At 44.5% G+C, this 25,953-nt stretch overlaps 1 protein-coding gene across 3 annotated transcripts in view; it reads left to right on the top strand.

The window, feature by feature from the left end:
• Positions 1–24,791, top strand: part of slit2 (slit homolog 2 (Drosophila)) — an 86,457-nt gene extending 61,666 nt beyond the window's left edge. Inside the window, exons 12-37 of one of the 3 annotated variants that reach the window (XM_041965208.1) lie at positions 624–695; positions 970–1,113; positions 2,451–2,614; positions 6,196–6,346; positions 6,502–6,576; positions 6,772–6,915; positions 7,160–7,303; positions 7,394–7,560; positions 7,643–7,775; positions 9,386–9,454; positions 9,802–9,873; positions 10,401–10,472; positions 10,636–10,707; positions 12,133–12,296; positions 13,527–13,651; positions 13,828–13,925; positions 15,868–16,007; positions 18,420–18,513; positions 19,167–19,304; positions 19,962–20,202; positions 20,631–20,761; positions 20,870–21,024; positions 21,837–22,191; positions 22,320–22,534; positions 22,809–22,852; positions 24,118–24,350. In XM_041965208.1, the coding sequence (XP_041821142.1) occupies positions 624–695; positions 970–1,113; positions 2,451–2,614; positions 6,196–6,346; positions 6,502–6,576; positions 6,772–6,915; positions 7,160–7,303; positions 7,394–7,560; positions 7,643–7,775; positions 9,386–9,454; positions 9,802–9,873; positions 10,401–10,472; positions 10,636–10,707; positions 12,133–12,296; positions 13,527–13,651; positions 13,828–13,925; positions 15,868–16,007; positions 18,420–18,513; positions 19,167–19,304; positions 19,962–20,202; positions 20,631–20,761; positions 20,870–21,024; positions 21,837–22,191; positions 22,320–22,534; positions 22,809–22,852; positions 24,118–24,210 (3,472 nt within the window). In that variant the 3' untranslated portion in view covers positions 24,211–24,350. Of the gene's footprint in view, positions 1–623; positions 696–969; positions 1,114–2,450; positions 2,615–6,195; positions 6,347–6,501; positions 6,577–6,771; positions 6,916–7,159; positions 7,304–7,393; positions 7,561–7,642; positions 7,776–9,385; positions 9,455–9,801; positions 9,874–10,400; positions 10,473–10,635; positions 10,708–12,132; positions 12,297–13,526; positions 13,652–13,827; positions 13,926–15,867; positions 16,008–18,419; positions 18,514–19,166; positions 19,305–19,961; positions 20,203–20,630; positions 20,762–20,869; positions 21,025–21,836; positions 22,192–22,319; positions 22,535–22,808; positions 22,853–24,117 lie in introns of all 3 variants that reach the window. The other 2 variants (XM_041965191.1, XM_041965199.1) reach the window with 2 other exon arrangements.
• Positions 24,792–25,953: the final 1,162 nt, after the last annotated feature.

The raw sequence follows: 25,953 nt of genomic DNA, 5'->3' as shown, positions 1-25,953 counted from the left end.
TTTCAGGTCTTGAAGTTTTTCTCTGGATGTTTCAGTGTTCCTGTCCCACCCTGTCAGTTTTATTCACTTAAAAACCTCCTGTTACTCTAACTCAGGAGCATTAAACCTTATTCGAAGATGGTCATACCTGTAATCTGGCTTGTATTGCGCTACATATTTTGTGTGTATACATTTTTGGTGAAGCCAGAAAAAGAAAATTGTATTATAAATATCAGATTTAAGTGCAGGTGATGGAGGCTTTGCAGCCATCTTGCTACAGATATAAAGACATTGTAGCTGTCAGACATTCTCCACACCTTTGACTCAGAATTACAACAATCCTTCCCACTGGCTGCTTGTAATTAGGGTTTGTAATAATTTGACATGAACTTGGCATTCACTGGCACACTGTCAGAGATTAATGGGAGCAGCGTATTTCTGAATATGAACGCAATATTAATTTTATGTTTGATAAAGGGTAATTAATCGAACAGAAACAGGTGCCAGTGGAGCAGAAGGTAGTGAGGATGGTGAGAATTGGGCTTTCTTTATAGTATGTGACGTAGTGTTAATATTTATAGTGTTACTGGATAATATGTGTGGTTTCATACACAACTTATTAATGTCGTGTTGGTGCTCCACAGGGTACTGTATGGGAACAAGATCACTGAGATCTCCAAAGGACTGTTTGAGGGATTGTTTTCTCTGCAGCTGTTGTGAGTACACACACACACACACACACACACACACACACACACACACACACACACACAGTAGCAGTTGCACCAGCTAAGAGCTCACATCCGCCTCTCATTGATATTCTGCCGGAAAGCGCTTGCCTGAAATATCGCCATCCGAGTGGACACGTCATGATTGAGAGCCATCATCGCTGACCTGTAACATTTGAAGCACTCATTGAAGAATGATAACAGGATAAGCCTTCATCCCCCGTCTCTCCACCTCCCTCTCTCTGTCGCTTCTTTATTCCAGGTTACTGAATGCTAATAAGATAGCGTGTCTCCGCGTGGACGCATTTCAGGACCTCCACAACCTCAATCTGCTCTCGCTATATGACAACAAGCTCCAAACCATCGCCAAGGGGACCTTCTCGTCGCTGAGAGCCATACAAACACTGTACGTACACACACACATACACACAGAGCTCAGCGTACACACAATGAATAAGAAGTTGTGGAACTATGAGCAATCATCATAAATAAACAACTGTGTGGATATAAACACCAAAAGATCGATGTTATTTTCAGAATAGCGCTGTATAAAAAACTTCAGTCCAAAGAAAACCTCTTGAATATTGTAATAAAGACATCTTCTGTTTATGAATCCTGGATTTTGGGGGGCATTTGATGTTCCTTGTTCCCACTTGTTAAAATCAGAAGTAAACAGATTTTCTTGTCAGAGAATTTATCGTAACTACTTCTTTTAAAATGCACCATTTTTCACTGATGTTTCAAATCGCACGCAGCGCGATCGATCATAGGAGAGGTAGGCCTACATACTTTATACTAATTTAACCGCTTTCAAGGGCCTCGGTAGACTTTCATCTGACTGAAAAACATCGTTGTTCTGGCTCTTAGTTTGCTCCCCTGGGTTGATATTGCTCCATGTAGCACATCACGAGCTGATTTACAACATTGTTTAAGCATTCAGGGGTGGGCTTTTCCCTGAATAAGGGACATTTTCCCCTTTAAGGGCTGTCTTCATAACATAAATCAGTTTGATGTTGGGCTGATGAACGCTGTCAGTTTATGTCAGAAGATCAGCAGTTCTGACTGACTAATGGGTCATAACCTGCTCATACAAAGCTGTCTGAACATGGGTTTCTCTACACAAACAGCTCTCACATTGACTGGTTCAGCGTGATCGGTTATTTCAATTAAAAAGAGTAATGAGTGATGGCAGTACAGAACATGACGGACATGTTTGACAAGGCTGTTACTTCATATATATCGGCCAACATCAGAGCGAATTATCATATTCATAACCAGTGCTGGGTTGCGACACATTATTTGAGTCTTTCAATAAAAAGTAGTGTAACAGACTTGAGATGAACAACTGTGCGTCAGTGCCTTCGCCACTTCCAGGTTAGTGTCAAGCTGGCTTGCTTGCAGGCCTTCTTCAACAATTTAGCACTTAAAGCAAATTTCAGTGGTTTGTGATGCTGTGAAAGTGGATGTGACTGTCCTTTTTTTTTTACTGGTTTGTGTTTTTTTGGTTTTAGGACGTTTTGTAAATGAATCCAGACTTGTTTAACGTAACAGCAGCTCCAAAATATATGAGATGACACATGATTTTATTACACACCTGCCATCCAATCACATTTTGTGTGGCCACGTCCACGCTCAACAAACAGAACGTGCTCACAGCGATATACTGTACTGACAGCTGACTTGTGTGTTTTCGTGTGCTCCGTGTGTCCATGTCTGTGTGCGACGTGTGTGTGGGTGTATTAGTCACTTAGCCCAAAACCCGTTTATCTGTGACTGCCATCTGAAGTGGCTGGCAGACTACCTGCAGGACAATCCCATCGAGACGAGCGGCGCCCGCTGCACCAGCCCTCGGCGGCTCGCCAACAAACGAATCGGACAAATCAAGAGCAAGAAGTTCCGCTGCTCAGGTACAAACACATGCTGCGCTGTAGACGCACTATTTCGGATCATTCGCACATGCACAGACTGCAGCGGCACTTAATACCCAAACTGACACACTGTTCACTGTCCTGTGTTCTCATTCTGTGTCTTCCTGCTGGGATTTTCCCTCAGCCTCTCTTTACTAACCTCAGCTCCCTGTTTTCAGCATTTTCTGACATCTATCTCTCATTTGACCTCACACACACACACACACACACACACACACACACACAAACACACACACACACACAGAGCCAGTGAGTATCTTCTTGTAGCCTCGCCTTTTGTTGTTTTTCACTCTCACTCTCTCTGCCTCTGTCTCTCCATTAGCTAGAGAACAGTATTTCATCCCAGGTATTGTAAATGTATGCCTGTGTGCATGCGTGTGTTTGAGAGAGAGTGTGTGTGTGTGTGTGTGTCTGTGTGAAACACTGTTTGGTCCATCACTGCGGATGCTGCACGCACTCGACACTTGGAGTGACTTGCCTTGACTGACACCTTTTGAATGCCAAGAAATTTCCTTTTAATGATCTAACTTACATCATAGCGCATCACGTCCAACCAGGCACCAGATAACGACACTCTTGTCCTTGCGCTGGGTTTTCGATGGCAACCGTAATGTTGACGATGGAGGGAGAAAAACAATTGCATTAATAAGCTCAGGCGGCTGTCAGCTGGGCACTGCATGTGAGACTAAATCAAAGTATATTGGTACAGCGATCACAGAGACTATATGTAATGCTGGTCCTCCTCGCTTCTTAGCACATCTAATGATAGCTAATGTATGAGCGTGTGTCCGCGAGCATCTGTGTCTGTTTCGCCCACTGCGGAACATCAAAAGGTCACACAGCTACCATGCTCAGAGGGGCGCTGGGAAATATGTAAATCAGACTTGCATATGAGATCAGTAGCAGGGCTAAAGGCGGTCATTACCACAGCAGCACACAGAGGAGGCATGGTGTGTGTTGGATGAGAGCGAGTGTGTGTGTGTGTGTGTGTGTGAGAGAGAGAGAGAGAGAGAGTGTGTGTGTGCTCACTGCAGTCATTAACTCACCGGGGGACAGAGGTTTCAAAGCCCAGATACCACATACAGGGCAAAGCTGAATAATTTAAGAACATTTGCAGTTGAAAAGTTGAATAAACATCTTCTATTCTGTGGTACAACCTTGGTATTGCGCCTTAGATCAATACATCTAAAATTCTCTTCTTTAATTTGCATCATGTCCCCTATTTCACAGTGGATTATTTTGGATGCCGTCTCATATTTCTGTTTGAACCAAAACTTGTGATTCTGAATCCTGGCCGCTTTAATTCCAGCGTTATCCCTCCAACCATTTCTTGCTTTAGTTAGATTAGACCTGCTGAAAGTGATTGATGTCAAAGAATACACAAAACCAAACGGCTGCATTTGCCCATGTGAGCGAACTCGCAGGAACTGTATTGCTCACCGGCACCGGCGCTTTTATCTGGTTATGTGTTCTTTACGTCATCTCGCGGTGCCTCCTGAAAACCAGTCTGAATCAGTCGTGCTTCAAGTAAACGAGGCCAGAATGTGTGTTGGATGAAAGCACCCACCAAATGTCATGTTATGCCAGCACGATTCTCACTATTCACGAGTCATTACCCCTTTAAATGAATCACTGCCTGGGGGCTGAGCGCCAGAAAATTGCAGCATTTTTTCTCAGTTTTTCATCAGCTTTTTCCCTCCTGTTCAAATAAACCAGTGAAATCCCTTCTGCTTTCTCCTACTGCCTCTCTCACACACTCAGGAGTACACCATGTCGGCTGTAAGTAACACACACACACACACACAACAGATACACAAGGTTCTTGCGTCAACTCCGAATCCCTCACCTCTGGACCCCTGAACCGGCCTCTGACCTTTGACCTCTGCCACAGTGACCTTTGACCCCTTTCTGTGACTCCTCTTGTCTGTTTAGAAAAGAACAACAATAAGAAGATTCATAAGATTTTATTACACAGCGGTTCATGTGTTGGTTTTCTCTTCATGCTGTCCCTGTGCGTGTGTGTGTTTGTGTGTGTGTATGTGTGTGTGTGTGCCCATGCTTGTCCGTATACATGTGTGTGTATGTGTGTTCCTAGAAGTCAGAGCTTCTCTTGCCTTCAGTGCTGCTGTAAACTCTCCTCCCACTCGTCTCCACCTGCTGCTCTCCTGCTCTCGTCTGTAGGTTTAGATGTCTGTAGATGTTTCAGTCTCTCCTTCTCTCCCCCTGCTTTTTCTTTGCTGTACTTTCCAGCTTGTCTGATCTCCTCTTCCTCTTCTCCTCCCCCCTCTTTCTTCATTCGGAGTGATACAATTCTGTCTCCTCTTTCTCAGCCTTCATCTTTCCATCTTTCTCCCGTGGATTCCTCCTCTTCTTATCCTTGTCTTTACCTTACCTCCCTCAACTCCACATCCTCTCCTCTCCTTCTTATCCTCGCCACTTCGCCTTCCCTTCCTCCGCCTCATCCTCCTCCTCTCCACTTCTGCCCTCCGCCCCCCATCCTCCTCATCCTCTCCCTCTCCTCCCTCTCCTACTCCTCTTAACTAATTATTTAATCTCCTTCTCCCATCCACTCCCGCTCCCCTTCTCTCCTTTTCTGTCCTCTCATCTCCTTCTCTTCCTCTCCTCTTTGCCTTTTTCTGTCCCCTCTCCTCTTATTTCCTCTCTTCTGTCTCACCCATTTCTTCTCCTCTCCTTATCACTCCTCTCCAACTCATTCGTCTCCCTTCCCTCTAATCCTCTCCTCTCCCCTTCTAGTTTCCTTCTCCTCCTCGCCCCCATTTCCTCCTCCTCTCCTCTCCCCTCCTCTTCCTCTTCCTCTTCCTCTTCTCCCTCTGTCCTTCCCACCCCTGTGTTCCAGCGGAGGAGCAGTCAGTCAGCAGGTTGTTCCTTTGTGCTTGATCTAACCATGTGGCTGCCAGGTTCCTATAGTGGAACATGGTTCTGTCAAGCACCATGGAACGGCCCTGCAAAACCCTACAGCATGGCCAAGACACAAGAGACAGCAATCTCCTGTCACCCCCCCGCAACCTCTGTGCGTGCGTGTGTGTGTGTCTGCGTGTGAGCGCAGTGTGATAGATGACCGCCTGTGTGCGCCTAAGCATTTTTCTGCTGTGATCTAATTTTTGATGCTGTTTTGTTTGTGCTGCGGTTTCTAACACTAACAGCCGCTTCGCAGTCTGACAGGACTGAAAAACGACAAAACGTTTGTTCTGGTGTGGATGCGTGTGTGCCTGCGTGTGTGCCTGGATCTCCACAGTTTGTGTGTCTTGTGAACTTGGCTCCTCTCAGGCCGCGATGCACGCGAGGCATTTTGAAGTAATGCTCGTGGGGAACGCTGCGTACGATCATAATCAGCTATGGTTTTGGTTCATTTTGACAATTCCCGCTCCAAACGAAAGCAGCACAGCCCCTCTGCATTATCTCAGAATTCCTCCGTTGGATCACGACCTTCGCTTTGGCCATCAAAGTGTTTCTGCTGGAGCCCGGTACCAGTAAACGCTGGGGTTCGACTCTCGCGTGATGAGGGCCTTCGGTGACGTCCTGCTTGTGATTGTGACCAGGTACCGAGGATTACCGCAGTAAGCTCGGAGGGGACTGCTTCGCCGACTTGGCCTGCCCCGAGAAGTGCCGCTGCGAGGGCACCACGGTCGACTGCTCCAACCAGAAACTCACCAAAATACCAGATCACATCCCCCAGTACACCGCCGAACTGTGAGTCACGCTGTATTTGTCTACTATAACATTTATTCGTGTGTGGTGTGGACCACCTTGCTCAGGCCTTGCTCTCCTCCTCCTCCTCTAGAGCTGTCTTCTTCTGTTGTTCTCTCTCTTCGTCTCTGACCACCACGTCTCCTCTCTGTTCCTAGGCGTCTGAACAACAATGAATTCACTGTGCTGGAGGCGACGGGGATCTTCAAAAAGTTGCCTCAGCTGAGGAAGATGTGAGTCAGACGTGTTGTAAACGTGGCGGGAACAGAGCGTCACATGTGGTTGTCAGGAAGTCACGCTGAGGTCACTCAGAGAAAACTCTGATTGTACACAGAAATTAAAGTGAACCATGTGTATTTCTATCTGCATACCTCACCTCCTTCTTCTCCTCTTTCTACCTCTCTCCCTCCTTCCTCCCCCGCTTGCAGCAACCTGAGTAATAACCGTATCACTGACATAGAGGAGGGGACGTTTGAAGGAGCTTCAGGGGTCAATGAGCTGATTCTGACCTCCAACAGGCTGGAGAACGTACACCACCGCATGCTGAAGGGACTGGGTGGTCTCCGCACGCTGTGGGTACACACACACACACACACACACACACACTGGTACTTAAATGCATATGCGAGCACATTATCATGTCAAGTCTCACATACTGCGACAGTGTGCACACAAATTAAAATACGTGAGAATGCATAATTCACAGGTTTATATTGTCATAAATATTTCTGTTTTTATTGGATTTTTTTTTCCTCTTCTAAAAAAACGCAGCACATTTAATCGTTTGTGTGTGTGTGTGTGTGTTTGTGTGAGCAGCATGCTGAGGAGTAACCGGATCAGCTGCGTGAGCAACAGCAGCTTCGTGGGGTTGAGCTCAGTGCGCCTCCTGTCGCTCTACGACAACCAGATCACCTCCATGAACCCCGGAGCCTTCGACACGCTGCACTCGCTGTCCACGCTGTGAGTACACACACTCGGACACGCGCAAATGCAAATAGACAAAAACGTGCGGGGAAAAAAAAATAAAAAACTCCTCTCCTTGTTCTCCAGCAACCTTCTGGCCAATCCCTTCAACTGCAACTGTCACCTGGCTTGGCTCGGCGATTGGCTGAGAAGGAAGCGCATCGTCACGGGCAACCCTCGCTGCCAGAGCCCTTATTTCTTGAAGGAGATCCCCATCCAGGATGTAGCCGTCCAGGACTTTGCCTGTGAAGATGGTGAGGAGGGGCAGATTTGCACTTTGCACGTGACTCTCTGCAAAGTCTGCAGCCCTGACACATTTCCACCCGTCTCCATCAGGTAACGACGAGAACAGCTGCTCTCCAGTGCTGAGGTGTCCAGCCGAGTGTTCCTGCCTCGACACTGTGGTGCGCTGCAGCAACAAGGGCCTCACCACGCTGCCCAAAGGCCTTCCCAAAGAGACCACTGAACTGTGAGTTCCAGACCAGCACATCATATAGGAACTGACACGTTTAATGATTTCACATGGCTGCCCTGCTGAACCTTCAGAGACGTTTTTATCCTGTTAAAAACCATGAATGTAGTTGATCAAAACAACCTGTTTTCAGCTTTGTGACGATGACTTTTTCGGATAATCTAAATGGCTTTTAAAAGGTTTAAGCAGTTTAGGAAGTATGAGAGTTTCCTCAGCCCGCAAACAAAAAGAATTTGAAACAACATTTTCAAATCACCAGATTTGGATATGCATGTTTTTATTTCTTTTTTGTGGGTGATGATTTGCATCAATATCACTGTACCACATGGATCTAAAGGTAATCCACATTGGCAGCATTTTTTGAAGGATTTTGAAGTACTTTCCGTCTTAGGTGACATGTCAGTGCAGTGATAACTTCCATTTCGGCAAAAAATACACTCAGTAACTTGTATTAAATTCCTTTTTCTGTCTTGACTACATGACTGTGACTTGACTCTGAGTTTGAAGACACATGGATGTAAAAGCAACTTGATTGATTGAAGCAGGCAAACAACTGTGGTCATTTTAGTTTATTTTTTACTCCGAGTCCTCTTATATATCTCCTTCAATGTTAGTGTAAGGGTAATCTCCAGAGGCAGCGGGTCAAGTCACACAAATCTCCCGCTGTCGTTATGTTGTGAATGTCTTAACTACATCTGTAAGGATGATAAATGAGTTTTTCCAGTTTAACTTTGGGCGTATCGACAGGGCTAGATATATTTTGTCCATTGAATTTCTAATATTAGCCAGCCTGGTGAAAACAGGTAGTCCACCTGCTGTCCTGTCAGCGCCTCGTGATGGTTCTGAGGACAGTGAAGCTATAGTGGAGGTCAGAGTCAGTGCTGAATTCTCATGTCTGGTGTGAACTAAGATAAGACTGAAGTTCACACTGAGTTGCTGCCATTAAAGCATCAAAGCTGTCAGCCTCAGGAAGCTTAAAAGTTTGTACATTGCAAATTCTGATCAATAGTTTAACTTGCTGAAGCTGCACTTGGTTGAAAACATGTGAAGAACCGCAGCACACAGGCTCAGAGAGACACAGGTACACAGACTGAAGGCTCACAGAGGATTATTTTCCAGAAACTCATCTCCACACACACACAATCCCACACACAAAATCCCTGATGAGCACAAAATTATAGCCCTAAATTAAACATCAGGCAGCAGGCGTGGTGCTATTTCCTATCATTCCGCTGTTTCTCCTGTGGGGAACGTGCTTTTTCCAATATTAACAGACTTAATTAATACGCTGCATTAATAGCACATTGTCACACAGTGGAGGAGATAGGATGTCAGTCGTGCATGAGTGTGTGTGTGGAGAGGGGGGGTTATACTGTATTAGGATGCCTGTGGGGATATTAAAATCCACTGTTTATTATGGCTGTAGGAGTAATGACTGCTCACTCTGCTGGAGATGAGGAATTTCCCACATGCTTAAATAACTTCATTTTCTCCCTTCTGGTTTTCTCTCTCTTTCCCCAATCCTCCTTACGTCGTCCATATTTGTCTTTTGTTCCCAAACCTCCTCTCTCTGTCTCTCTCTCTCTCTCTGTCTGTCTGCCTCTCAGGTATCTGGATGGTAACCACTTCACTCAGGTTCCTGTGGAGCTCTCCAATTACAAACACTTAACACTCATGTAAGTCTCACCCACATGACCTCAGCAGACAGACACTACAGGCAAACACTCACACATCAATTCACAAATATCACAAAGGCAGAGTTTTGCACAGTCTAACACACTTTTAATCAGGATTGCGACTTGGCTCCCTGCTTTTAAAGACCAAAACTAACTGTTCCGGCAGAGCTCTGTGTTGTACCACTTTTCATGTGACCTCGTTTGGCCCTGATGTGGGCGTGGCGAGAGTACAGAGGAGTATGTACTCTATACAGTCTGCGCGTGTGTGTGCGTGCATTTGTTTATGCATGTGTTGACAGTGCTGCCTGTGTGTGTGTTTTATGTATCTGTTATTGTTTCCTTTTCAGCGATTTGAGTAACAACCAGATCAGCACGTTGTCCAACCACAGCCTCAGTAACATGTCCGAGCTGCTTACCCTGTGAGTCTGGCTTTACATCAGTCCCTTTGCAACGTGTGTGTGCACGTGCGTGTGTTGGTGAATGTGACAAAATGCAAGTGGAAATCAATTAAGGAGTAGCTTTTGTTGTACATGTTTTCTGATGAGTTGTTCTATAGTTGCACATGAATACTGTCCCGTGTGGGCCACCTATAAGTGAGCTATGTTTTTTTCAATATACTGTTAGCAGTATTTCCAGTGACAGACTCAGTAAATTTAGAGTAAAGTTGCCCCAGAAACAGCCAAAATGCACATAAAAATCTGATCAACGGGGCAAAAAAACCCGACCTTGTGTTTGTTTGTTCCTGTAAGAGCTGCACATGGTCACGTATGTGTGTGTGTGTGTGACGGACGTGTGTGTGCGTGTCTGTGTTTGCTCGACTGCTTTGCCCCGTGGAATGCAGTTATAAACAGGACTGTGCTCTGAAATGCCTTGCTGCATTTGAAGATGTCTTGAAAGAAATTTCTGCGTTTGTTTCCATGCCAACATGTTTATTCTGTGTGTAAAGAATCCTGAGCTACAACCGCCTGCGGTGCATACCAGTGAGGGCGTTCGATGGGCTCAAGTCTCTCCGTTTGCTGTGAGTATCCGTCCCGACGTGTGCAAGGCGGTGTAAAACTCGGAGATGTTGCACCCAGACTGCTCCTGCTAAAGAAGCGATGCAGACTTTTAACATCCAGACTCTTTTCTACATTTCTGCGCCCCTTTTTCTCTTTCTTCCTCCTTCTCTCGCCCTTTCTAAGGTCTCTCCATGGTAACGACATATCGCTGATACCAGAGGGAGCCTTCAAAGACCTGTCATCGCTCTCCCACCTGTGAGTAGCACAAACACACACACACACCCACACACACACACACACACACTCATCACCGTTCGTGTCTTTCTCTAGGATTGAAGCCTCCACCTTTTTACCTCATAGAATTGCAAAATAAGGAAAAGACATTATCATGACAAAAGAGCCTTTTTCCCATCGTCCGAAAGGAAAATGTCATTCAGGAAGGTTTGTCTGTGAACACACCAAAAGAAACTGAGCAACAACAAACATCTCTAGCCACTCTTACTCCTACTCTCCTCTGCTTACAGCCATATCCAACACTGGCCTGTCCCTTTTTTTATAGTATTGGCCATAGAGCCACATATTTACTATTGGAATTAAGGGGCACTAGATATGATTCTTGATAGCTTCCTCCTCTTCTGAGCAATGCTCCACAGCAAAACTGGATTTGAAGTTTTGCTAAATAATGGACTGTGGGGGGAAATCTCCTAAATTGATTTATTTGATTTTTATGTAAGACGGGAGACTGAGATAACTAAGACCTGAAGAAGTAATACTTTGCTCTCTAATGTGTTAGAGAGGTTATATTGGTTGCACACAAGTGTGTGGCTGGACGTGAAAGAGGGTGCTAATAGCTCGACCTAGCTGCTGGTGGGGATGCCAGTGAGGGAGCGCCGGCGTCCACTCCGGGGCGCTCGCTTCAATCAGCACCACGGATAGCGCTTGTGACAGGCTGCTGCTTTTTCCACTTATGCCCCAGTGCAGACCAGGTCTAATATTATACCTACCCACAGCAGAACCACAAGCCGGGGGAAGGCTCTAATTTCCTTTTTTACCACTCTATCAGCTCAGTCAGATCTGTTTTTAGAGGGAACCCAAACACATATAACTTGGTTAAATCACAATACCAAAACCTGGGCGTGGGTGTTGGCATGAAACTGTCAGCTGAGTAATAGTGACAAGGCAGAGCTGTACACATGAATACAATTGGTTAGTAGTCAGATAGTAGCCAAGAAGCTGATGAATGAGCCGTTGCAGAGGCTGAATAAAGCAGCCGATGCCAATAAGCTAATGCAGGCACAACCTCAGTGCTCTGCCTGAATTAATGTAATGCTCCATGAGTTACCTTTAGACTTTAGTAGAACATTAGCAAAAGCTTGGGAAGATAAAATGGTTTTGTTTAAATACAGGAAGTGACAAGAAGTAACGCAGTGTATAGGAAGGCTTCTTAAAATCTGAGAACTACTGCTACCAGCACTGCTGCCAGCGTGAGGTGGATGATCCCAATCATCTCACTTAATCTGACAGTGATGTACAACTCAGCCTCTAAGTATTTAGACAGTGGCATCTTTTGTTTGGTATATTCTAGCACATTGGATCTGAAATGAAACAAAGATTGTCTGACTTTTCCCTGTGTATCATAACTGAACATTAGCGCCACCCTCCTCTCTCTCTGGCTGGCAGGGCTCTGGGTGCCAACCCTCTGTACTGCGACTGCCACATGCAGTGGCTGTCAGACTGGGTGAAGAGCGGCTACAAGGAGCCTGGCATCGCCCGCTGCGCCGGGCCCGGTGACATGACCGACAAACTGCTGCTCACCACGCCTTCCAAGAAGTTCACCTGCACAGGTAAACATACCCTGTAGGACTGTAGCACAGGAATACATGCACATGCCAGCAGATATACAGCACATGTATATACAAACACACACTGAGTGTGTGCTTTATGTACTTGTATGTACTTTATTGGGTGTCCACAAAACACAAGCATGCACACACTTTCCATCAAATAGACACACACATGATGAGGACTCCTAGAGGAGACCACAAGTTGCCATTTATGAATCTTCGTTGTCCAATGAAAACCATGTATGTCCAGAATGTGACCTCTTTATGTAAAATAAGAAATAAGAAATAGGATAATCATCTGCAACTACAAGCTTGCAGTTTATCTGATAACCTAAAAAGCATCAAATGTGGAGATACGTGGTTTTCACAGGACAGCAGCAAAATGTGAATATTTAAATTCATGTAGGAACTCTAAAATCTGCAAATTTGCTTGTGAGCATGATTGTGCCGGTAACGCAACACACTGCAAAATGCTACTGATTGTTGATCTTAACCTTTCAACCTTATTATATCACATTAACTATGAACACATGACTGAAACCTATTTTTAACCTAATCTAACTGACGCACTGTAGAAGTCCCGGGGCCTTGTGGTTTTCTGGTGCCAGGTAAAGTAGCCAATCATATCCCAGTACTTCCTCCTCAGTCTCTCCTCCTCGAGACAGTCCCAGCCTGGTTTTCCTCGTCCCTTGGGCCCTGACGAGACCGAACCGCTCGTCTTCCCTTTCAGCCCTCGTGTTCTGACCAGCACTGTGTGTCCCGACTGTTAGAACTTGATGTTCTCTCATGAAATTTGGGAAAATATCCTCTGTACATGTCGAGGCCCTGCAAAGAAAATCTAATTACCTTGTTTAAAACAAAGTAACAAAGCTGCATCTCTTGTTCATTACATCCATACAATTTCTAATCATCTTTTACAAAAGCTTTCAAGAGCTTACCTTATATTATAGTATATGTAATGTGATTTTTCCCTTTTTTTGTTACTGCTATTAACAGTTTATCAAATTAGCATTTTTTCACACAAACTGACAAGATGTGTTTCAAAAGCACAAAAAAATGACTTCTGAAGATGCAAGGTTTATGCAGGACCCTGATAATGTACAGCTGTGTATGTCAACCTGTATGTGTTGTAGCTCCTCTTACTCCCCTACATGTAGAGCATTAGATAAGTTTCTTTGCATGTGTGTGTGTCTCTGTGTGTGTGTGTGTTGGTGTGTTTGCGTCACACAGGTCCAGTAGATATTAATATCCAGGCCAAGTGTGAGCCATGCCTGTCCAACCCCTGCAAGAACGATGGCACCTGCTCCAATGACCCGGTGCACTACTACCGCTGCACTTGCCCCTATGGATTTAAGGTACACACACACACACACACAAAAAAACCACACAGATAGCCTAGTCCTATTCCTTTTCAAATGTCAAGGGGATAAGAGAGTCCTGTCACTGAGAAAATAGATGAAAATACGTGGCAGACATGAGGAGCTGCTGTTCTTTGAAAGCGCTAAATGTGTATGTGTTTGCTTCCATGCAGGGGCAGAACTGTGAGGAGCCCATTCATGCCTGTATCAGCAACCCATGCCAGAACGGTGGCACTTGCCACCTGAAGGAAGGAGAAGGCAGCAACTTTTGGTAAGAGGCTATTAGAAAATATTTGTATATTTTACGACCTGGTTAGCTTTTCCCCTGGATGTTAAAAAGGATTTGCAGTTGTTTTACTCATGGATTTGAGTTTCCTCTGTGGCTTTTGACAGAGATTTCTCTCTCTGTCCCTGATGGTATCATTAAGGTGGGTGTCATCTCAGATTGGGCTTGAGGATTCAAACAGCAGAAAGCCTAAATTACAAACCGAGTGCTTGGAGTTAAAAGTCATTCTCGTTTAGCAGGCACTAAACATGCTGTTTTATAGGAATTGTTGCATCCATCCTTTTTGTAGCTTGACCCATGTAACGGAGTAAAGGTCCAGATATCTCAGGCCCTGTTGCATTGGTCCTGTCCTTTCTTATCATAAATCTGTCTCTTGTGAGTTCCCTAAGATAATGGAAATGTGTTACTAAATTGCCCGAGTGCCCCTTTAGTATTCTAATTGCCAGGAGGGGATCCCTTTAAATTACTCTGTGCCACTGTGTCTTTTATAATGCTACGGCTAGGGAGCCGTTAAGTCAGAAGTTTTCTAATTCTACACATAGTGGCTTTAAAGAAATGCCATGATTAAACCAGTTATTTAAACCCCCTCTGTGGAAGTAACAGCAAATGTGAAAGCACCCCAAATGCCTCTGTGTACATGCACAAGTACCGTCGGGTAAGGAGGGTTTAAAAAAAAAAGTGTCTCTGCAAGACTGCAGGAAATATCATTCATGCTCAGTTTTGTTCCAGGTCATAAAGTCCTGAAATCTTCCTTTATAGTCACCTAAAAATAAACATATAGAAACATCTCAGCGCACACCTGCAGAGCCTGTTTAAAACCACAGAGCTGTGGTGAACACCAGACATCAGTTAGCAGATATTAGATACCGACAAATCAGTGAACCAGCGGTTATTGAGAACACGTCAGTGGACGTAGCGTGTGATCCGCGGACCCTCAGGGGATAATTCCATCAGTGATGCTGCTGCACCGTTAATGACAGGTGGGAATGAGCGTGGAGGAGGTAAAGGGCTCAGGGGACCACTTGTGTCCTCAGTCTGTCTCTGAGCTGGACGGCCCTGCTGTGAGAATCCCTCTCTTCATTAGGCTGTTTAGTATTAACAGGAGGGGAGCTAACGCCTGTCTGCACGCTCCGAGCAGATTTTAACCTCCCACACAGACAATTAGACCTGCCCTCCTGCACAGCTCCTCCTGCTTCTCTCCTTCTGTCTCTTCCCTCGCCCTCTCTCTGTCTTTTCTGCTACTTTTTCATATCAGTCTTCTTCACCATGTCTGTGTTTCCATCTTTGCACACTTTATTTTCCTTCTCAGGCATAGAGGGGTAGAATATTCACTGTGAAGAGCTGTCGTTGACTATATAATGAGATATTAATCCACCCGAGTGTGTGCACTGCATAAGAGCTCTTTATTAGACCCATAATATACCACTCTGTGTCTGTGTGTGTGTATGTGTGTGTCTGTATATGCAGTAATAAACCTGAGTAGTAGTTACAGAGTTGAGGCACGCTCACATTAACAGAATAATGACTCTCTACTGGGAATATGTAGATAGCGCTGACACTGCTGTTATGAGCTGCATGCATGGATAGTGTGTGTGTGTGTGTGTGTGTGTGTGTGTGTGTGTGTGTGTGTGTGTGTGGATGTGTATTAGTCATGTTGTAGGACATAAACCTGTTCACGCATTGGGGATTCGCCTTCCTTATAGGGAAAAAACGCAAGTCCCCGTCAGGGTTAGCTTTAGGGTAAGTGTCCAGGAAATGAATGTAAGTCAATGTAATGTCCTCTGAAGTGATGGAAACATAACTGTGTGTGTGGGTGGGTGGGTTTGTGTGTGTGTGTGTGTGTGTTCTCTGTGTCCAACATGAGTTCATCCTTTGATATCTGCTTATGGGTGTGTGTATCTGTGTGTGTGTCTCTGTGTGATCTCAGGTGTGTGTGTCCGGAGGGCTTTGAAGGCGACGGATGTGAGATCAACATCGATGACTGCGAAGATAACGACTGTGAGAACAACTCCACGTGCGTCGATGGAATCAACAACTACACGTGCATGTGCTCACCAGAGTACACAGGTAACATTTCCACCGTTCTGTGTCTTTTCCTTGAACGATTTTGTCAACATTACCAAACACGGGAACACGGGACTCTCCAGGATCGTGTAACCAGCCTGTAAGTTAATGCTATGGCCACCAGTTGAAATTATTATCATACATGATTACTGAAATCATGTTTCGGTGGGGCAGCTGGCTCTAAAGACTAAACTACCCATGAGCCTTGCAGCCGTTAGCATGGAGAAGAAGCCAGTCACAAATTCAAATTCATCCAAAATTTACTGAAAAACAAAAAAAAACTGAATTGATCGAAGCTACAGATTGTGTTATTTACCTCAATATGTAGCTTTATCCCACCAATAGCAGCACACGCAAAATAATTTCCAGCTCTGTGATTGGTTGTCTGTTGCCAAAATGCACTTGGGGAGGCGTAGTTGCACAAGTACTCCTAGTGAGAGTCACATGACGTCGACAATGGGAAAAATAAATGGGACCTTTACTCCCAGCAATCACGACCTGCAGACAAATCATGTTTAGCTCTAACCAACACGGGTCTGTTGCTACTTGTTTGTCTGCTTTTGCACTGTGCTAACCATCTCTGACTGCTAACCTTTGTGGCGGTGTTCTCTCTCTGTCTTTCTGTGTCTCGCTGTCCTGTGTCTTTTTTTCCTGTCTCGCTCTGCTTTCTATCATCTGTCGGGTTTTTTTTCGTGGTCGCAGCCGCTACCAATGAGGTGGAGAGAGGTTAGTCTGTTCTTCTCTCTGTCCCTCCTGTCCCTCTCTCCTCCTTTCCATCCTTTCCGTCCTTCCCTCATTTCCTGCGCTTTCTCCGTGCTCCTCTGAAATGTGTCATTCAGCACCACAGACTTATCACACTGTACGCAGTCACGCTCCATGTTCGCAGTGCATGTCCTTGATGTTCAAACAGACCGCTCAGATATCTGGGGTTATTCTGCCTGCTGCTTCATGCATATATGTTTTTACATCACTTAAGTCAAAGTAAACTGTGTCATGATGTTCCAGGTAAACATTTTGACGTTAAAGGATGAGGCTGGTGATATTCTATGTTTTTGTTACTGTCAAATTCCCATGAAAAGACCAAGACCCAATCTCCCCTGCCTGTCTGTGTCACTCCACCCATTAGTTCCTCCAGACGACGTAAATCGTAAAAAAAGGGGGTCAAGAATATACACTCAGACTCGGCAATTTCCCTTCAACTGCGAGGCGCTGTAGTTTTCAGCAAACTTTACTCAAGACCCAAGTAAATTGTGTGTTTGGTGGGGACTATTTTCTTCCATGGATCTGGATTTTCTGGCAGCAGGAAATCAACGTGGAATCAATTCAAAATAAACCACAGTGCTTAGGTTTAGTGTATGAAAGGATTTTTTGGTTTGTTTGTTTTCTTTTTTTGTTGTTTTCTTCTTTTTTTGGGGGGACGAGGGTCCTGGCACAGAGGAGAGGAATAAGCCACATCAGGCTTTGGCTCTTGTTACTCAGATGAATCCATTGCTGTGGTTTGCTAACAGTAAGAAAAATATAGAGCATCATCAGCCTTAGATTATAAATAAATGGCATTTTGAGTTCCCACCACAACAAATGGAAGTTGAGATGCAGCAAAATATTTCCACAAGTAACTGACAAAACAGCAAATACAAATAAAACATCTGAGCCTAAGAGCAGTTTCATCCACCCACGCTGCTCCGCGCACCCCCACTGGCACTATTTTACAGGAAGTTTAACTTGTCGACTGATTGACAAACAAGCAGTCACAGTCTTTTAGATGCAACTCAGCAGTTCTTAATGGCAGCGGGGGCCTCGTTATTGAAGCCATTTACACATGCAATCAGCCTCTGTAAAACTAATAGACTGGGCAAAGAAGACATGCACTGTTTAATTATTTAGTATGTGAGGATTTGAAATTAGAGATGAATATGACTACTTCTAAAATAAAAGTGAGGCAGCACAGTTACCATGTAATTATTCCCAGAGTGGACGCTGTGCTGTCAGGAGTATTGGTTTATTCCCTGATGCCTCATCAGTGATTTGTTTGGAGTTCAGAGTTTCAGGAACGTCGGGATACACGCGGGAATGTCATCAAGAATATGACAGTCGCAGAGATGAGATCATTTATCAGACCACTGTGTTGGTCCTGGCCACAAGAGAGTCATCCATCATCAGAGCACACACCCATACAACACGCACACCGCGGTGCTGATACACACTGTACAGCAAATACACACAGAGATGCTCAATCATACTAAGATGCACAAGCAGACTGTGAGTTAGAGTTGGAAAATATCAAGGTGTTCTGTGCTATGTGCCTATTTTATTTATTATTTTTGTTAATGGTATGCAAAGTATTGAAAAGGTGTTAAATTTGTGTGTGTGTGTCTGTGTGTGTGTGTGTGTGTGTGTGTGTTTGTATATTCCTAGGGGAGCTATGTGAAGAGAAACTGGATTTTTGTGCTCCAGAGCTGAACCCATGTCAGCATGACTCAAAGTGCATTTTGACCCCTCAGGGATACAAGTGAGTGGACTACACACACACACACTCGCACACACACATGCAAGCATGCACACACACAGAGCAATGCACGTACATGAATGCAGAGTTGGTGAAGTTTGCAGTGATTTCTTGTTTCTCTCCTGCAGGATTTAAGTACTAACATTTCTCACACTGAAATAAATGAGTTGCTGGTTTTTTCATGCACCCTGTGTTTCTGCGCGTGTGTGTGTGTGTGTGGAGAGGAGGTGTTGGGAGTGTTATTTGGACTCCTTCACAAGATTTTCTGTCTAGATTTTATCTGAACTTTGCTTTAGTTTTACTCCCTTGCAGTGAGTATGGGGGTCAGTGTGTGCCTGAGTCTCTGTGTGCTCTGTTGCTAAATGAATAAAGTTGTTAACACTTAAAACGTGATGCCAGGAAGCCCATACTTTTCATCAGGCATGTTGAAACCGTCATTGTCGGGATCCTACTTGTACATCCTGCAGATTGTCTGGATTAAGAGGGAACCACTACTGTTTAAATGCCTTAAACTTCAGCAATGAAACCAAATACACCTACAGGCAGACGACATATATTTAACAGAGAACAGCAAGAAGCCTGCTGCTCAGTCTGAGGATTAAAGTTCAGCATTGACGAGCATTCCTGTCTCAATTTTGTATGTGTTCACATTTTAGGTGTGAGTGCACACCAGGCTACGTAGGTGAGCACTGTGAGCTGGATTTTGACGACTGTGAAGAAAACAAGTGTCAGAATGGAGGTCAGTGCATCGACGCCGTCAACGGATACACCTGCGTCTGCCCAGAGGGATACAGGTGAGACGCGCATCCCAGCAGGAGCTCGCACATACTGATCAGATACAAGTGCAAAGCTCTTCTCCAACACTGTCTGTTATAGTGTTGTTGCACTGCTGACTTTGTCTGCCGCTGTGTTTGCCAGAGAAAACATTGCTTACACCATTCAGTATGTTGTGTAGAAGGGGCTCCCCCTTATGTTCATCATCAGTTATTGCTATCTATCTATCTATCTATCTATCTATCTATCTATCTTGCATTGTCATTGTGTGGTTATGAACTTTGGGACAAGGAACTATTTTATATTCTCTCCTCCACATTGGTGCATTCAGGGTTTAATTTCCCACTTGCAATTCTTTTTGGCTGCCACCTCCCAATTCTCAGATGTTGAACTGTCCTTGAAAGCACCAACAAAGAACCCAGTTTGATATAATCTATATAATATCATTTTGAACAACAAAGTGTTCACACTCACAGAGACTCCAAGTTTCAAGCCAGTTTAAAGCCTCCAGATGTTCATTATATACTCTGACCAGGAGTACTTTGGTGCTCATAACAGTAGGCTACATAGCTGAACTGAAATTGATGTATCACCATTATACTATGTATATAAAGTATGAATGTAACGCCGTTTCAGGCATACTTGCTGTACTGAATGTGTGTGTCCATGTGTTGCAGCGGGCTATTCTGCGAGTTTTCTCCCCCGATGGTCCTTCCTCGCACCAGCCCCTGCGACAACCACGAGTGCCTCAACGGGGCACAGTGCGTTGTCATGGGAACAGACCCCCGCTGCCAGTGTCTCCACGGCTACGAGGGCGAGCGCTGCGAAACGCTCGTCAGTGTCAACTTTGTCAACCGCGAGTCTTACCTGCAGCTTCCCTCCAATCTCCTCTCCCCGGAGACCAACATCAGCCTACAGGTGTGAGCTCGTTGTTTCGCCGTCCGGCCCACTGCACCGAACAGACACTAAACAGCCACATTTTTCTTTCAGATGTTGACAGAGAACTAGTCTCGCTTTGTGCCTCCCCCACCAGGGGGCGATCAAGAGTTTTGGTTTCAGTTTTGGGTAGCTGTCACGTCGTCCATCTTTAGATACAGACAGTGTCACACAATGGGGCTTGTAGAGATAGAGATTGAAAACAACAGTAAAAGAGAGTAAATATTGGACTTGAGTGGGTCGTATCAACTTAAAAGGTGATGATATGTCAGTGTTGTGAAACAGCTTGTGTCTGCTGCCCCCAGGTGGCCAAAAAATGTTGTTGCATGATTATTGTCACTTTTTCTCTGTTGTATTGGTAGTCTTATTTGCTTGATGTCGTTTATACAAATTTTCTGCTGTGTTTTCAGATCGCTACAGATGAGGACAGTGGCGTGTTGCTGTATAAAGGAGACAATGATCACATTGCCATGGAGCTGTACAGGGGACGCCTCAGGGTCAGCTATGATACCGGATCGTACCCTCCTTCCGCTATATACAGGTACATGCACATACAAGCAGAAGTACCCACACTCAGTGATGCCACACTCGCATGATTGATGATACAAGTGTTTAGACTGAGTCTCCTTTCTCTCTCTCTCTCCCTCAGTGTGGAGACAGTGAATGATGGCAGCTTCCATGCTGTGGAGCTGGTGGCATCAGACCAGACTCTGTCTCTGTCCATCGATGGCGGGCCGCCCAAATCCATCAACTCCATCAGCAAACAGTCCACACTCAACATAGACTCTCCACTTTATCTGGGTGGTAAGGACCTGAGCACAGCATGTGTGTTTCTGTGTGAATGACTCAAACAAATACATGCAGGTCAGAGGTGATAACATTATAGATTTATGTACTCATTAGGAAAATCTTGCATTTTCCTTAAAGCTTTAAACAAAAAAATTACACTGTTTGCTCCCATTTGCTTTTTGAAGACAGTTATAAAGAAACAGGAGTATTTTTACCTTCTTTTATAAAAAAAAATGCCCTAATTCACATTGTTTTTTTTATGTGTGATTCATGTATCATAATAATGGGACGTGAGTCTTTTAGTGCTCTTCTCAAATTTGTCTTCCTGCTGGTTCCTTTACTGGTTCAGTGCTTTGATCATCACACAATATCCTGCAGATGGAAAAAAAAGATTGTTTTCTGTTGGAGCAAAGGCCCAGATAGACCAACTTAAAATCTCTGGCACAAAACACCAAACCACAAGTAGCACTGATGTGCATTTTGAGCCTGATTTGAAAAAAAAAGTACCTTGATTCATTTTGAGTACAGCCATTTGTCTCACAGAAAAGGTTCTGAGAAACCAATCCACCCTTTTATCGCTGGCTGACTTGATTACTGCTCTCTTTACCCAAGAAAAAGATAAACTGCAGATTGTTCAAAACACTGCAGCACATGTTCTGACTGAGAGCACAGAGACAGCACACGTTTTAAATCCTTTTGATTGTCAAAAGCTGCATTGTAAAGAAATTTTGATTTGATTTTGATTTTTAATTTGTGCTCTTCTGATATGCACTTAGATCTGTACCTCTGCAGTGATGATGCTTCTAATCCCTTTTTTCTTCCTCCAGGTATGCCAGAACGTGCCTCAGCCTCCGGGGGTCTCTCCTCTCTGCAGCATAGCGCAGGCGGCCGCAACGGCACCAGCTTCCACGGCTGCCTCCGTAACCTCTACATCAACGGGAAGCTCCAGGACCTGGGGGCCGGGCTGGGGCCGGGGGCTCCAGGCTCTGGGACCACGCAGAGCACCACCAGACAGTGGCTGGGCCACGGGGTGGAGCCAGGCTGCCAGCCCTGCCAGAGAGGCGCCTGCGTCCAGGGCGACTGCCACCCAACAGGGCATCGCGGCTTCACCTGCACCTGCCACCCGGGCTGGACGGGGACACTGTGTGACCAGCAAGTCAACAACCCCTGTGATGGCAACAAGTGAGTGTTTTTGTTCCACTGCGCCTATGTGTGGTGGCTACAGGATTGGTATGAGTTTAAAACCACAGTGAGTGCAAGGCACTCTCCACATCTTTAATCTTGCCTGTCTCTCCATCCCCCACCCTCAGGTGTATCCATGGCACCTGCCTTCCAATCAACTCCTACTCCTACTCGTGTCGCTGCCAGCCCGGCTTTGCTGGCGTGCTCTGTGATGAGCAGGACCAGGATGCGGCTAACCCCTGCAGTCTGTCTCGCTGTAAACATGGAAAATGTAGAGTGTCGGGCCTGGGCAAAGCATACTGCGAGTGTAACAGTGGTTACACAGGAGAGGCGTGCGACAGAGGTGAGAAAAGCATAGATGCATGTATGTTGGGTGTGTATTAAATGTGACCATAGTCTACAATAAACTCACCTCTCACATTCTTCTCAAAACAATATTTAATGCAGTTCAAGCTTTGAATCTAAAGCATGTCTCTTTCAACAGACCTTCTTCTGAGCTTCTGCTTTGCTGTCTGTTAATTGTTAACACTCATCAATAGTCTCTGAGCAGTGTGTGTGTCTAACAGTGTTTAGTGTGTCTGCATTAACGCTTCCAACCCGTTGCTTTTTCAACTCAGCATCCCCTGATCTTCCTCTTAATCCCTCGCGGGGGATTACTCAGGTGAGACTGCCTGGTCACATTTTACTGTCCGCCTCTTTGTTCTCTTTTTTTTTTTTCTTGGTTCTTGGTTCTCCAGTGCAGCCCATAATACGTCTAGCCACTTCCCCTGCTTCACCTTGTCTTCACCTCATGCAACATGCAGCCGAAGTAGTTTGCTTTTTATTTTTCATCTTTCACATTATGCACAGCAACATGACAGTTCAAGAAACAATTCATAATATCTTATTTTACAATTAAAAAACACATTTTTCTGATCCAAGATAGCAGCAGTGGAAGAATTATTTAGATCCTTAAGTAAAAGTAGCAATACAACAGTAAAATACTGTGATGCAAGAGACCAGCATTCAAAACAGTACAAAAGTATTAAAATAAAAAATACTTAAAGTACCCAAAATAAAAGTCCTCATTTTACAGAATGGCTAATTTCAGAATTACATATCTTATACTGTTGGATTATAATTATCGATTCATTAATGTGTGCATCACTTCAATACTGTAGCTGGAAATCGTTTTAATGACTTTATATACAGCTGGATAGCTTAATCTGTAATATTATAGCATCCTTTTTTAGTTGTAACAAAGAAGGAAAGCTTTAAAATCCAAAAATGTTGTGGAGTAGAAGTACAAAGTAGCATACCTCAGTAAAGTCCAAGTACATCAAAACTGTACTTAATGCAATGCTTAAGTAAATGTACTTGGTTAAACTCCACCACTGCAAGACAGAGAGTGCTGTCAGGCTCAGTTTGCGTTTGAGCATTAAGTCTTTAAAGGGTTTTAACTGCTCTTGGTTTTTCTTCGGAAGATATACAAGTTATTGTTTAACTAGAGCTGACAGGAAACAAGTCTGAAAAGTGGACTGCATGATTATATCCCAATATCGTTAACATGTAAAGAAGCACAAGTACTTCTGTCTCATTAACTCCAACATTTTACTGACCTAAAAGACAAATAGTTTAGTTTCAAGACCGAACATTTGACTTTCACAAGTTTAATCGTGCATCATGTTGTGGCCTGATTTCTGCGCTAGTTTCCCAAATCTCTTGAAGTTTTGTTTGATACTAGCAACTTTCTCAATGCTTCACAATATTTTTGTTTTATAGCAAGGGATTTCTGCATGTGTCATCCCTCATGGTGTTACTGTCCTCTTCTTGTCCTCACTGTTATGTTCACCATTAGGATCACTGTTGTCGTGGTGACGTTGTTGCTTTTAACAGTAAAAAGCGTGGCTCCCTTTTAACCTTTCTGCTCCCTCCTCATGCCCGCAGAGGTGGCCTGCCGAGGGGAACGGGTCCGAGATGTCTACCAGAGACAGCAAGGCTACGCGGCGTGCCAAACCCAGGAGAAGGTCTCCCGTCTAGAGTGTCGGGGCAGCTGCCCGGGGGGAGCAGAGGGACAGGGCACCTGCTGCACCCCCCTCCGCAGCAAACGCAGGAAATACACCTTCCAGTGCACTGACGGCTCCTCTTTCGTCCAGGAAGTGGAGAAAGTGGTCAAGTGTGGCTGTACAAAGTGTTCCTCATAAAAAAGAAAAAAACACAAAGAAAAAAGAGACAACACCCTCTGCAGATTTCCTCCCCTCAGATATGTTTTATGTTCCTGCCCGCCTTACTTGATCCCCGTCCCCCGTTATCCAAGGTCATCCTGAAAACACCCTTCACCCTCCACAACCCCCCACCCCACCAACCCTGTTTTTTTAAAAACCCTTAAAAAAAGGCAAAAAAAACAAGAGAAACAACTAAAAAAGAGTTTCTTTTCTTGTCAGTGCTGGACTGATGATTGATGCTTCCTCGGTGGGGATGTTGAATTGTATTGTAAAGTACAAAAACAGACTTATTTTTTATTATGAAGTGGAGAAAAAGACAAAAAAAAAAAACAAAAAACACAAGAGTTGACTTTTTCCTTACATCTACTTCTTTTTTGTTGGTCATGATGACTCCAATGGTGTGCCACACTGTCTCTTCCCTGGAGGACTGACCGCTCACTGACGGCTGACCGCCTCCTCTAGACTTCCTGCTTCCTGTCTGTGAGTTGTGTGTTTTAGGAGTAACCTTAACTGGTAGTACCACAGACTCACCACTGGGAGGTGCTGCATTGAGGCATGGGAGACGGAGGGCAGCGATAACCCCCTACAACACCAGAAACCACCACTGTAGTCTGAGGTCTCCCTTAACAGGCCTCCTGAACCCTCTTGAGACTGTGTGCACGATCCTACACACAGCTGTGCTCAAACTTGTGTTATTTTTTACAGCTACTGAACAACACAAACACACACACACATCCAAATGCTCTCACCTGTAGAAGTTATACATATTACCTGCCAGGTTAAGTACACTACTCTCTGTTTATCTACCCCCCAGTCATGAATGACAAGTATTTATTGTATCATAAATACCTGTACTTATTCAGTAGATCCCCTATGTATCAATCTGATTCTTTTAATATATATTAATTTATATTTGTCCTTATTTTTGTATTAAAAAGACATAATCTGTCAAGATAGCTGAACTAACAAAATGGTGTCCTTTATTTTGGTTGAAGAGAACGTGTTTTTTTGATCACTGAAACTATTGTGCTTGCCAGAGACCTTAGTTACATTTTAAACTGCAAATGTGACGTGAAGACATTGTATATTTTTGTCGCGTTTCCTGAGAGTTTGTACTGTGCCATTACCAGAAGGTCTTTATATTAGAGTATAAATGTATAGATAATTTCCCTACCTACGTATTTCACACACAAATCTTGTGAGTAGCATTGACCCTAGAGGATGCTTAGAACTGTTTTTACCTTTTTAACAAATTTATGCTTAAAGAATACTGTGACTTTTTCTAAATGAAACTACTTTGTTAGTCCCTTGGTCTCCGACGTTAACATGTTGCTGCTAAGTTTTTGTACCGTAGACTTGGATCCTGATCTGTATGTTATATAGAACTTCCTGCTCCTACTGTACAGGGGCACCTTGTGTAACAGATAAATATGTCCCCCCACCTCTACACATGTGCATTGTGCTTTATATTCCCCCTCTTCTCCATCCCCAGACTAATGTCAGTTCCCTGACTGATGTTTGTTTATTAAACACAATATTTACCTCACACTCCTCACCT

This window comes from Chelmon rostratus, chromosome 3, assembly GCF_017976325.1.
Source record: "Chelmon rostratus isolate fCheRos1 chromosome 3, fCheRos1.pri, whole genome shotgun sequence".
Taxonomy (NCBI): domain Eukaryota; kingdom Metazoa; phylum Chordata; class Actinopteri; order Chaetodontiformes; family Chaetodontidae; genus Chelmon; species Chelmon rostratus.
This window is presented reverse-complemented; position numbering and strand designations above follow the sequence as displayed.